Here is a 14,209-nt window from a genome sequence, read left to right on the forward strand (position 1 = left end):
CGATAAAATCAAAGTCTCGTAGGTACGATATCTGGACTTTAAATCCTATATTACTTGTATGACCATGTATAATTGCGTGTGCAATTTGAGAGCAATAAATACAGAGTAATTATGTTAAGGTTACTATAAATGTACGTTCCTAACTACTGTATTAATTTAGTCGTGGCTAGATGAGGTCTCTACTCAATGATGTGGTACCGTAACCTCCCATGATCCCCACATTTTCGTGTTTATATGTGCTAAGACTTCACAAATGCATCATTTTAGTTAGGGGTGTATATGGACCGGGGTGGTTCGGATTTTTTAAACGCCAAACCAAACCAATTGCGTCGGGTTTTTAAATTTATACACCAAACTAAACCAATAAAATTCGGGTTTTTCAACCTCGGGTTTTCTCGGGTTATTCGGTTTTCTCGGATTTTTCGGGTTTTTTTTTCGAAATAGTCTTGATACAAAACATATAACTTTTACTTCAAATATTTCTTTAGTTCTAGTAAGATACAACTATATAATTACTTAAGTAAATAACACAAAATGTGAGAAGAGTGATGACATTGTATTAAAATATTCAACAAAAGCTAATAAATTCGGTCAAAATAAATATTGCTAATTAACAAGCCATAAAGAAAATGACCATCTCTAAAAATACTAAGTCATGCTAAAATAAGTGTTATAAGTATTAATTACATGACAAAGAAATAAAACTTAAGTTATGTTTTTTCACTCTCTAAATAAATTATGCAAAAGGCTAAGAATAGATATCCAACATTATTGTCATTCCTAGTGGTAAATTGAATTTCTTTTGTTAGCATTAGTGTTGTTAGTTTTGGTTTGGACTTTATTTGAGTTACTAACATCCATAGGATATAAAACTTATTGACATTCAAAATTCGAAGTTCTAGCTTGAATAATATGATAATAGTTAAAGAACTACGAAAAAATTTAAGAAATATTTATAAATTACATTACAAATAAAAAATTTTATGTATAAAATATTTTAAAATTTGAATACATATAATGTCGGGTTGGTTTGATTTTTTTAGTTAAAACCAAACCAAACCAATTTAGTCGGGTTTTTTTTTCCAACACCAAACCAAGTCAAACCAAACCACTAGTGTTTTTTCTCGGTTTGACTCGGTTTATCGGTTTGGTGCATTTTTCATTTTAGTGCTTGGTTGAAACTACAGGGATGATTTTCATGAGTTGCATGTGTCATTTTCATTTGAAAGGGACCAAATCTAATTTCCTGCAATCACGTATGATGGAAATAATGAAAATTATGCATACCAAACCTTACAAATGTATGCCAATCAATTAACGAAGTTCACAACGTTTATTTTGTACGAGATTGAGAATTTGAGACCAGAACTAAAATGAGGTGTTTTTCTTTAATTTCTTCTAAAGAAAAAAACTAATGTGTTAAAAAAAAGGAATATATCTACCTATAGCACATGAAATGCATACGCTATAGCCTATATGAGCCTGGTCAGTGGTCAATGTTCCAGGCAAACAGACGTTTGGGGTCAGGCTTTGACCTCTGACCAGTATATCGCATGTAATTCATGCGCTAGCTATACATGCCTACATTTGAATTTTTCCTTTTGCTTATGAAACAATTAATTCAGTTGAACCCACAAAATCTGTCCTAAATCCGCCTGTGGCATCTAGTTCAGCATTGGAATTATGGAAGTACCAAATTTCAACCAACAAATTAGACTACCTTTGTTTCAACTAATCTTTTTCACAAGAAAGATATATTTGACACTGCACAACAGTTTTACCAACTCTGAACCCTGGAATCACTGTGAATCCTACACGGAATTCAGTTTCGGATGATCCGTTCGACATCAAGTATGCTTCTTCTTCATTTACACTTTCCATGTAAACGTAGGAAAATCTACATCCTTTGCACACTTGAAATACAGAAACTTCGGGTATGAAAGAAAAGGCAAGACGATGGAGTAGCCAAATGTGCAAAAGAAATGTGTCTTTGGGTCCTCACCAGAATTCAGTAAATTCCTGTGATCCATATTGCCAAAAAGGGATCTTTCCATTTTGGGATGGATGAGTTTCAAGTACTTTGCGAGACAAAATCTTGCAAATGTTGTCTTTGACTTCCTGGCTAAATAATCTGCTGGCATAACATATCTCAATTCCAAGAATCTGTTGAAAATAATTTTTTTCGTTTCGTCTTCTCTGTCATGGATTCGTTATACATAGAGAAGTATGGATAGTTGAAATCATCAAACATCTCTTGACAAACAAATGATTCAAACGCGTAATATTTGTCGTTTGGTTGTAAGAACATAGTACCAGGTAGAATAGACAAGGCTGCAACATCTAAATCCCACCCTGCATATTCCATTTCTCTACAGAGCAACCTAAAAAACCTCCGAATCGATTTAATTGTTTGTCCAAGGAACATAGTAAAATGGTTGATGCTTAATTTTAGCAGCTGAAGTTGTCAATTAAACTCAATCTCTTTTCTAGAAACTTGTTCTCTTTATTAACCTCATCCAATTTCTCTCTGAGAAATATAATTTCTGAGTCTTTGAGTTTAAGTTGGAAATCCAACTTATTCCACATGATTTCGTACATTCTCACAACATTTTTAAGCTCCTTAATTTCTGCTAAGATCCGAGTGGTCTCTGGAGAATAATGATCATCAAATTGATTCTTTGAGTAGCATTGTTTTAATTCAGACAAATTTGTCAGCTAGGACACGTTAATCTCATCAGCAGATAGAATAAAATCAGGATCGTATGGAGATTGAGCAAATTGTAACAGGGCATATGATGCTTTACTAGCTGAAATATTTGCGAATAGCTTGGCTATAAAAGCTTCTAATATAGCTACTCGATTTACATCTTCGTTTACAAATGACTTGTATTGTGCTTTCTTCTTCAATATATCATTCTTCTTTGGTATGTGATTTTTTGCTGCTTCATTTTCGAACTTATCTTGAGATTTCGGCTTTCGATTTGCTCCTATCACAGCTTGAATATACAAAACCTTAGCAAAAATGCGAGCCAATCTGCTATTACTAGGGGTCACATCAGATCGATTTACTGAATCCATCTAAAAGAGAAAAATCAAGCTTTGCCAGTAATGTTAGATCATAATAGGTATGAATTGAAGATTTATCACAAATTCTTTGTATCGTTTATAAAATACTACTTAGGTTATATAGCTTACAAATAGAGTATATGGGGGACATAAATTAAGAAATTTCCTAGTCATTCTACTAAATACTGTATTGGGAAAAGTAAGGTTTGACGAAAGAATATTATAAGTTCCCATTTTCTAACATAAGAATAGTATTAATTCTGAATGAAGTTAGTTTCTTGCCTATTTCGTAAAGTCCAAGTCTTGCACAAAAACCACATTAAATCGAAATGCTATCTAACATTTGATGGCTGTCCATTGCCATCGGTTGAAAATTAACAAAAGCCCAATATATTAATTTGGTTTCAAAGAAATTTTGATACACTAATTAGGATGGATATTTGGTATACTACTATGCTCTAATAGCTAGTAGTTTCTTTATACGAATTTACATGACTCTTCCCATGTTGGAACTTGAAATTAATGTTTTCTATTCGACAGTATTTTGTAGGCAATTTTCTTTTATTTAAATTTCAATTGATTATAGGATATCATTTTCCAATTGTTTTTCGTTCCACCCGAAATATTGAGGAAGAAAAAGAAATTTAAAAACTTTAGAGCAAGTAAAATGACCAATTTATTTACATAAAAGCCACCAACAAATACTTCTCACAGCCACATTCTGTGAAGACAAAATTAACGCTGTCGCCCAGGACTTTGCGCTCAAGCTATCTATACCCAAATAAGTAAGGGGGAAATTTCAAAAAAGTACACTTCGCTACCATAATTATTCTTATTGCCCTGTGACTAAAATAGTGATCATTTGAACTTTTATTGCCTTAGCCGCTATTCATAGTTTAGTGGTAAACCAAATGAATATTAAAGCGGCTTTTCTAAATGGTGATTTAGAGGAAGAGATCTATATGACTCAACCCGAAGGTTTTGTGGTCTCAGGACAGGAAGATAAATTATGCAAATTGACAAAGTCCTTGTATGGCCTATAGCAGGCACCTAAACAGTGGTATGAAAAGTTTTATGGCACATTAGTGGATGATGGTTTTGTTGTTAATGCTTTTGATACCTATGTTTATTCTAAAATGATAGGATCATATTGTGTGATTATATGTCTATATGTGGATGACATGTTAATATTTGGCCCTAATGTGAATGTTGTTAATGAGACTACAAACTTTTTGTCTTCTAAGTTTGAAATGAAAGACCTTGGAGAAGCAGATGTGATTTTAGGAATTCAAATGAAAGGAATTGTTAATGGCTTTTCTTTGTGTCAGTCTCATTACATTGAGAAAATGTTGAAAAAGTTTGATTGTTTTGATGTTGCTTTAGTAAGAACTCCTTATGATCCTCGCATACACTGGAGAAAGAATAAAGAATCTAGTGTTTCTCAAATTGAATATGCTAAAATAATTGGGAGTGTAATGTTTCTCATGAACTATACTCGGCCTGATATTGCTTATGCAGGTAGTAGATTGAGTAGATATATTCATAGTCCCAGTAATGAACATTGGACTGCTCTTCATCGTTTGTTAAGGTATTTCAGAGGTACTATGGATTGGTGTTTGCATTTTAATAAGTTTTTTGCTATTTTAGAAGGTTTTTGTGATGCAAATTGGGTAACTGACAATGATGAAGTTAGCTCCACCAGTGGCTATGTGTTTACTGTAGGTGCAGGTGCTATTTCATGGAAGTCTTCCAAACAGACTTGTATAGCACGTTCTACTATGGAATCTGAGTTTATTGCTCTTGAGTTGGCAGGGCAAGAAACTGAGTGGTTGAGAAACCTTTTGGCAGATGTGTCATTGTGGGGAAGACAAGCTTCACCAGTCTCTTTACATTGTGACTCACAGGTGGCAATTGATATTGCTAAGAACAGTGTGTACAATGGAAAAAGGAGGCATATTCGCATCAGACATGATGCAGTTAAACAATTGTTGAAACATGGTGTTATCTCCTTTAAATATGTAAGGCCCGAAAAAAATTTGGCAGATCCTCTAACCAAGGGTTTAGTAAGGAAAATAATCCTTGAAACGTCGAGGGGGGTGGGCCTAAAGCTTATGGATTGAAGTAATATGGTGGATACCCGTTTGTGGTCAAACGAAGCCATATAGGCCGTCAATATACACTAAATGTCCTATCTCTATGGTGTGCATATAGTACTGTTATAAGGTTGAGCTTATAAGCCTTAAGGTAGTCTATATTGAGATAGACTTGATGGAATCACCTACGTGAGTGTAAAGGTGTGGTCGCCTTTTATGAAAGACTTAGGCCATCTTTCTAAAGCACTCATTAGACTCAAGGTGTGTGCATAACCATAAACGCACTTTTGTGAGTATCACGGAGTTTGCATAAAACTAAGGATATAGTATGTGTTGTGATGGTCTCAACTCATGTCCATTTAGTTCAAGAGTACTTCGCTTTTTGGATGTTTGTTTTTGCCTCATTTCACTACGTGTTAATTCAAATCGAAAGATATTGACACTTAAGTACATGTTCCTTCTTTTGCCCAGAAATTATTCTTATTCTTTATCTTTGCATTAGTGGGGGATTGTGAGAGTTATGTATTACTTAGTCATGTCTTTATTGGTAATGCAAAGCCAATGTTTCCTTGTGGGTTCTTTTTCTTACTTTTCTTTTCTTCTCTATGAAATGCAAATGTTCCTCATAGGTGGTGGAAAGTCTTTCCTTCCACTTTATATTGAGAAGCACTTTATTGGGATAGTAATTGGGCTAAAATAAGAGAGTGGCCTCGTGCACATGAGAATTGGGCTTAGTAGGCAAAATGGCTCAATTTGTCCCCCCCCCCCCCCCGCAACCCTACCCCCACGCCCGAGGTATACGTGAGGCCCAATTCACATCTGGCTTTGCGAAATTTATTTTTTGATATTTTGGGCTCTCGAAAATTGTCCAAATATATCCTTACCTTAATATGACCAGATTCTTTTCATGGTATTAATTAGGGAAACTTTCATAAATACAAGATATATAAGATTTAATTATATAATCTACAACTAATTTTTATATTACAAATTGTGCAACTTAAAGCTAAAAACAAGGAGATTATTGCTATGATTAAGAATCTAAAAATAAGGAGATTCCCTATATTAGTGATAACATAAGTAAATGCATATAAAAAGACAATAAGTGCTTACCTAAAAAAGCTCCAGCGCTATCTACTAGCAAGCTAATTCATGAATTTTAACAAAAAAAAAAGTAGCTTATTCATGAGCAAGTATATTACTGTAGTATTTGTTATATATATTATTCTATCTATATATCTTATATTGTTACTATATATGTTATTTAAGAGTACAATTGGTTGACACGTAGAGTAATATTTTCATATATTAGGTATATTGTAATATTATATACTATATATAATATACAAACTTAGATATACTAATTTCTACTATTATATCCATAGATATTTTGTTATCATCTTTTCAGTTATATTTACCAATTTGAATATACCATATACTTTTTTAGGTATATTTTCATGTGCTTTTGTTATACAATATACCATATTTTTTCGTGTACTTTTCTTAATATTAATATTAATATATTCTAAATAATTTCTTTTAGTCACAAAAAAAATAATTGCATCAGTCATCAAGTGAAAAAAAGAAAAGAATAAAGAGGTGGAAACGAAAGAAAGAAAATCTTTTTAAAAAGGTAGATGGAATATGGACTTTGAAATGATTTTGTTTTGTTTCTTTGGAAAATTACATTATTTCTCATGCCCTTTTCATAGTGTTTTTTTTTTGGGAGGGGGATGGGGGAGGGGGTGGGGGGAGAGGGGAGGGGAGAGGGGATGATTTTGAAAGAAAGAGAAAGTAAAAAGTGGATATGCATTAATGGTAGTAACTCCTAAAATTAAGTATTATTGATATTTTAGGAATGTAAAAAGTTGTATTTTTGTAATAAAAAAGTTAAAATTTTGAATAAGTTTTATTTATGTAATTTTTTGAAAGTAGTTGTAATCTTTTTAATTACCATTTGAAAAAGTTATATTTGTGTGATTTTCCCTATTAATTATTCAGATTTGTAACCTATGGAATTAAGTGGATTTATTCCCTTTTTCTGAACAGTCACTTTTCATACCTATATTTTGGAGGTCTACCTTTGGTGAGAGAAACACAAAAAAACATATCTTCTCTACTTCATAGGTTTTTTTCCCTTTTAATTTCTGGACAATTCAGTTTATGCAAACTCCAAACTTCCAGCCACTAATGCAAGTGTTTGGAAGTGTTGTGGATCCTTGAGGAGCATACCTGGCTAAACGATTTGCACCATGGTCGATTCGAAATCACTTTCAAGAGAGTGGCTTGCCACGACACAGCCGTAATTTGATAACTTGTTTTTCTTGTTTTACTGTTTCCGTATCAATACTGTTCTAAATTTTGACTAACAAGCCAGATGGAAATAGTTCATAATCCAGAAAAGATGTCTTTGAAGAGATCCAAATTTTTAGTATTGAATAACAAGAAAAGTCAAATATCATCCCAGTGTGCTTTTTACTCGTAAGATCTCAGTTTTGCAGTCTTTACAAGATTTTATTTATAAAAAACTAGTACTCTTTAATATACCATAACTAACTAATCCATAATATGACTTATTAGCGGATAAACACAGTGCTTTTCTATCAGTTTGGTTTCTTTTCAAAACTTGGCTTAGTACGCCATTGACTTTCTTTTGGTTTTTAAGTCGATCTTTGCCTACTTTTGTCCCTTTTCATTTGTCTTCTGTTCCATATTATTGAGATTATCACTTTTTGTAATTACCTAATTATGTGAATTAGATTAGTTATGAGTTAGTTAGGTCGGTTAAGGTTAGCTTAGGTGGTTATGAGTTGTAACCAGCTGGTAAATCAGTTATCCAGCTGGCAGTTAGTTAGAGTAGGATAGTTAGTCCTTTCATTATGTACATATACTTGTAAGCTGTCACTTAAATGAATTGCGTTTCATTTTTCATTCATCACAAACTATCTTCTCCTTTCTTCTTATCTCTGTGCACGACTGTATGCGTGTGTGTAGGTGTTTTTGCTTCCATCTCCATTGAGACTCCATGGAAGCTTAATGTTTGAGGTTGGATAATGCAGTAGCTTCTCATTTTTACATGGTATCAAAGCAACAGGTCTATATACTCGATCAATTGCTCAATTCTTTTTTTCCGCAAATTGAGTTTCTTGATATTTTGTGTATCGAAGCCCTAATTTGCTCTTTCACCCATTTATTTCTGTAAAAACTGTTGGTATAAGTTGTGAGGTGTCTTGAATTAGCTCAATAAGTGTTTGATTGTTCAAAATTGGTTCGTTGAGGTTGCAATTTAGGTTTGAAGTGTTCTCAAGCTCGAAATTTTTCCTCTCAAGTTCGAAATTTTTCTTCATTTTTTAATCAAGTAAGTAGAGTGTATTGCTATGGCGGTTACTGAAGAATTATCAGAAAGGATGAATGATGATGCTAGTACAGTTGGTGTTGATGCTTGTACGATTAGTGTTGATGTTATTAGTCCTCTTTATGTACACCCTTTCGATAGCCCGGGTGCAATGTTAGTACCAGTCCCCTTTAGTGGAATTGGGTATCGCTCATGGAGGAGGAGTGTTTTGAGATCCTTGTCGATTAAAAATAAACTAGGTTTCATCAATGACAAGTGCCTTAGACCTAGCCCTGAAGCACCTACTTACACACAATAGGAGAGGTCTGACGATATAGTCACTGCCTGGATTTTAAATTCCCTGTCCAAAAAAATCGCAGATAGTGTGGAATATGTTGATACAGTAGAATTATGGGTTGAACTTGAGGACAGATATGAGCAGACTAATAGTGCCAAATTGTATAAAATTTAAATGGAGATTAATGATTTGTCACAAGGATCACTCGACATTACTGGATACTATACAAAGTTGAAAAAGCTATGGGAGGAACTGAGTAATTTGAATGCAAAGAGTCGATGCACTTACAACTGCACTTGTGGAGCAAAGAAGAGCAGGCATAAGGCAGAGCAGGATAGAAGGTTGATTCAGTTTTTGATGGGTTTGAATAAGGTGTATACAGTCATGCGAGGGAGTATATTGATGATGAATCCCCTTTCTTCAATAGCACAAGCTTTTTCCATACTTGTACAAGATGAGAAATAGAGGGAGACTAGACCCTCCAATCAGCTCAACATGAAATCAGCTTCTTTTGTTGTAGGAACCAACAGATCTGGAAATTATAAAACCAATTTTTCTCCAAATAATCAACATCACAGCTCCAGCAACTCTCGTTTGTTTTGTGACTTTTGCAAAAGGCCTGGCCACATCATGGACAGGTGCTATAAGTTGCATGGATATCCACCAAACAACAACAATACTCAAGGTAACTCGAGCCATCCAAACCAGTCTTACAATGGGCCACATAACTCATCAAATAATCCCTTTCCAAATAGAAGTTTCAACCAAAATGCTAATCATAATCGAAACCTCAACACTCACAATCCAAATAGAAACTACAACTATAACAATAACTCAGGGTATAATCAGAATCAAAGGTACAATAGAGGAAACAACAATAGGACAGTGGTCAATGTGCATTGTTCAAGTGATAACATGTCTGTGAAATGGTATGAAGAAGATCATGGACCTGAAGAATTGTACAACTTATCTCCGACTAAAGAGCAACTCAGTCATGTGAAGCAGGTCTTACAGAAGTTCAATGATAGTGGAGAAAACTCTCAACTCTATGATATTCCTGGTGGTACTGGCAGCTTTGCAGGTACTATAGTTTGCACCTCCTATATTGACTTTGGTAAATTGTCTTGTGATTGTTTCAAAAACAAGTCTGATTTATGGATTCTAGACTCAGAAGCATCAAACAATATGACTTTCAACAGTTCCTTGTTAGATAAGATTACCACCCTACCTAATCCTATTTTAGTTGAACTTCCAAATGGACATAAAGTCAAGGTGACACAAATTGGTAGTGTGGTACTTGGACCTAGGATCACCCTAGAAAAGGTCTTGTTTGTTCCAACATTTAAGTACAATCTAATTTCTATCCATTCCATGACTTTGCATACTCACTACATTGTTAGTTTCACATAGATTTTTTGTCTAATGCAGGGCCCTTCAATGAAGAGCCCTCTGGAGATTGGTAGGGCATGACCTCTATTTCTTGTGTCCCAGATGTTTGAAGAACAACAATGTCAGGTCAAATGAGCTTAGATCTGATGTCTTCCCTTCTTTTTGCAGTAATTGTAGTTTTTAGAGTTGTCAGTCTCATGCTTTTATAAATAGTCCATTTAAATCCATTCAGTATGATCACCATGTTGTAAATACTTGTCATGATAATGGAAATAAAGCTGTTGTTCTTTCTACTGGTAATCAATCTTCATGTTCCCTAAATTTCTATTCTTCCTCTAGAACGGATGTGAGTGTTTTATGACATAACAGGATGGGTCATGTACACTTTGTCAAAATGAAAGGAATATCTTCATACCTGCCTCCTTTTCAACAAAGCAACCTTTTGTATGCATTGTTTGTCCAATGGCAAGACATGAGAGACTTCCCTTTCCCCAGAAAACCACCTCTACTACCAAAATTTTTGAACTATTACACATTGACTTGTAGGGACCCTATCATACACCAACTCATAACCATTATAGATATTTCATTACCATTGTGGATGACTTTAGCAGATCCACTTGGACCCAACTTCTTACTTGCAAGAGTAATGCATTACAAGTGATTAAAGCCTTTACTAACATGGTTGAGAACTAGTTCAGCACCACCATAAAAACCATTAGGACAGACAATGGACTGGAATTTATTAACTCAGAGTCCAGTCAATTCTTTTTGTCCAAAGGAATTTTGCGCCAAAGAACATGCCCCTACTCTCCTCAACAAAATGGAATTGTTGAACGAAAAACACAAATATTTTCTTGAAACTGCTAGAGCACTTTTATTTCAATCTGAACTCCCACAAAGGTATTGGGGAGAATGTATACTTTGTGCCACATACATAATAAATAGATTACCCTCTACTATACTCAAAGGCAACTGCCCCTATGAGATCTTATACCATAAAGTGCCAAAATATTCTCATTTGAGAAGTTTTGGTTGCCTATGCTATCCCACAGTACCTATACCCTATAGAGACAAGCTTGAGCCCAGAACTACACTAAACATTTTTGTTGGATACCCTTTTGAGACAAAGGGATACAAAGTTCTCAGCCTGGCCACTAAGAAAATTCATGTATCTAGAGATGTTGTTTTCCATGAAAGTATTTTTCCTTTTACTCTTTCTTCTGCATCTATGTCTTTTCCTTCTATGCTGCATTCTATTCCTTTCGTTGATGTCTTAGATACTACTGTTGGATCACAAAACACTAGAAGTGGCCCTAGTTGCCCACCTATTACACCTGCTAATGGTTTGTCACCTGAATTCACATCCACCTCCACTGAAGACCACTTCATCCTACCTCCTGTCTCATGACACATTGCCCTTTACTCCTCCACCAACTGTCCCACATGACTTGCCTAGTACTGCATCTATCCACAACCAAATAGCAGTGCTGCACCAGAACCTAGAAGGTCTAATAGGGATCCCAAGATAACAGTACACATGAAAGACTTTATTCATTCAATACCAAACCTAAAACCATCACTCACTGCCTTGTTCACTAATCATCAACATATATCTCTTGATGCCTTGAGTCCTGAAAGTCAAGACTTTTGTGAGAAATGTTTGCAATATCAAAGAACCAACTTTATATAAGGAAGCATCTGTAGACCTTGCTTGGCAGACAGCTATGATCCAAGAGTTTGATGCACTCCATGCCAACCAAACTTGGACACTAATGCCCTTACCTGCAGAAAAGAAAGCTATTGGATGCAGGTGGGTGTACAAGATTAAACATAAAGCTGATAGTAGCATAGAAAGATTCAAAACTAGACTAGTTGTAAAAGGGTACAGTCAAAAAGCAGGTGTGGATTACACTGAAACTTTCTCCCCAGTGGTAAAGATGACAACAATGAGGGCCCTTTTGGGAACAACAGTAAAGAAGGGGCGCCAAAATTTGATACGCTCAAATTACACCTTTAATTAGCGTAAAGCGGACGATGTCAAATATAGTAACCCAACTAGGTTGGGGTCGAATCCCACAGGGAATATTGTGTGAAAAGGTTACTAAACTCGTAAAATGCTTAATTTAGGTCTAATGTCTTAATCCGATGATTTTTGTAAAAGTTGGTTGTTTATGACTACTTGCTAACTAATTGCTTTGGATTGTAATTTATGGTAAAAGAAACCAAGTATGATCATGGGTATTGATATTGATATACTTCTAATGGATCATTACATGAATGCACTTAACCTCTATATGAATCTCTACTATTTCTCAATAAATAAAGACTATTTCTTTCTATGATTTTCCCAAATATAAGAAAGTGAACATGAAGAGCGGTTAATTATGCCAAGTAAATTCTTCTTATTCCTAAGTGAATTTATTAAACAAAGTTTAAAGTTTTGAGTTCTTGTTATTTAGTCTTACCAACCCTAATTGTTTTCCCAAACAAATCAAGATTTATGGCATTAATCAATGTTTGCAACCATTAATTATGAATGAAGAATGAAGAATAAATAAACCCTAATAATCCATTATGTGTATATCAATCACAAAACACCCATCATTGGGGGCACAACCCTAGTAAGGAAATTTAGCTACTCATAGAAGAAGAAGAAGAACAATAAGAAATAATTGAGATCATAATGCTTACGAATGCTTGCTTGGAATTGAAGAGAAATTAATTGCAATTGTATGTAATCCCAAAAGACTTCAAAAACTATGAGTATTTAGTACTAAAGAAATAAGAACTAAAATCTAGTGTATTGTATCTTACAAGAAACCTATATCAGGTATTTATAGGAGCCTAAGTCGTGAGAAATAAAAAGACATAATTGCCCGTCGGGTTTATTCTGCGGACCGTAGAACCATTATGCGGACCCTCAAATTGCTGCCCTTCAACCGTCAAACAGTCTCCTGCACTTTTCTACGCTACTATTTGACAGACCGTCAAATGTTTTGCGGTCCGTATAATTGTTCTGTAGGATGGATCCTCTGTGAACTGCTCACTGTGACCGTTCTACGGTACATTTGACGTTCTGCAGAAAGTTCTGTGGGCCGTCTAATTGCTCCGTTAAGCTGCCTTTTTCGCATTTTCACAAACTTCTCCAATTTTTGCCATCAAAACACTTAATACCTGAAATACAATAAAAACCACATAAAAATGATACGAACTTGCTTGAAAACAAGTAAAACTCTTCGCCAAAAGCGTCACATGTGCTGAAATTACGCAAAGACATCAACACCCCCAACTTAAAGTCTTTGCTTGTCCTCAAGCAAGTCACATGACACAATGACTCAACTAAACTCAGATATCACAGAGTAATGATGTCTACAATGGTTTTGACTCCGAACTACATGCATGCACGTTTTTCTTCCAAGGACCACCCCATTTTCTATTTTCAAACCATATGCACAACTCAAGAGTACTACGACTAACAATGATGCTTCAATGCATGACATTACATTATCGGACATATTACGATGCATACAAATGCTACTTTCGGCGGTCACTTTATTTTGATTAATTCTAACCCTTATGCCCTCACATCAACCAAAGAATGTTCCAACACACATATATACAACAATAATGGGACGAAGATCAAAGAGAAGAGCTGAACACTCACACTCACAAAGAAGTTCATATCTACACATGCAAATACCATAAGCTTGCCCTTATTTTCTATGCTTTCATCCTAGGTCCGTTTAGTTGTGATCGCGTTAGGACTTGTTTCTGGCTTGTAATATAGGTTTAGGGACGGGTAGGATACTTTTTGGATATTAGTGACTAGCCCTCCTTGAACACTACAACATCTCCTCACCTTAATTCGCCTCTTCTTCATCCTTTCATCTTCTTTCAAGTTTTCGACCTCGATGTGGTTTTATTCCTAGTCAACTTACAATTCTTTTTGTGTTACACTTTTCTGATTTTTCTCTTCTTTTTATTTTTATTTCTATATATATATATATATATATATATATATATATA

At 34.7% G+C, this 14,209-nt stretch overlaps 1 protein-coding gene and 1 pseudogene across 3 annotated transcripts; one reads left to right on the forward strand and one right to left on the reverse strand.

The window, feature by feature from the left end:
• Positions 1-1,731: 1,731 nt before the first annotated feature.
• On the reverse strand, positions 1,732-3,078 carry LOC132032073 (protein GRAVITROPIC IN THE LIGHT 1-like; annotated as a pseudogene).
• A 5,409-nt stretch (positions 3,079-8,487) lies between these two features.
• On the forward strand, positions 8,488-10,473 carry LOC132031311 (uncharacterized). Of its 3 annotated transcripts, none has more exons than XM_059421220.1 (2): positions 8,488-10,114; positions 10,220-10,473. In XM_059421220.1, exons 1-2 carry the CDS (start codon positions 9,287-9,289, stop codon positions 10,259-10,261), a joined length of 870 nt encoding a protein of 289 aa, XP_059277203.1. In that variant the 5' UTR covers positions 8,488-9,286; the 3' UTR covers positions 10,262-10,473. The 3 variants fall into 3 exon arrangements, with proteins under 3 accessions (XP_059277203.1, XP_059277204.1, XP_059277205.1); XM_059421221.1 differs by having other exon boundaries at positions 8,488-9,905; XM_059421222.1 differs by having other exon boundaries at positions 8,488-9,872.
• The last annotated feature ends 3,736 nt before the right edge of the window (positions 10,474-14,209 follow it).

Source organism: Lycium ferocissimum, chromosome 9 (assembly GCF_029784015.1).
Source record: "Lycium ferocissimum isolate CSIRO_LF1 chromosome 9, AGI_CSIRO_Lferr_CH_V1, whole genome shotgun sequence".
NCBI lineage: Eukaryota > Viridiplantae > Streptophyta > Magnoliopsida > Solanales > Solanaceae > Lycium > Lycium ferocissimum.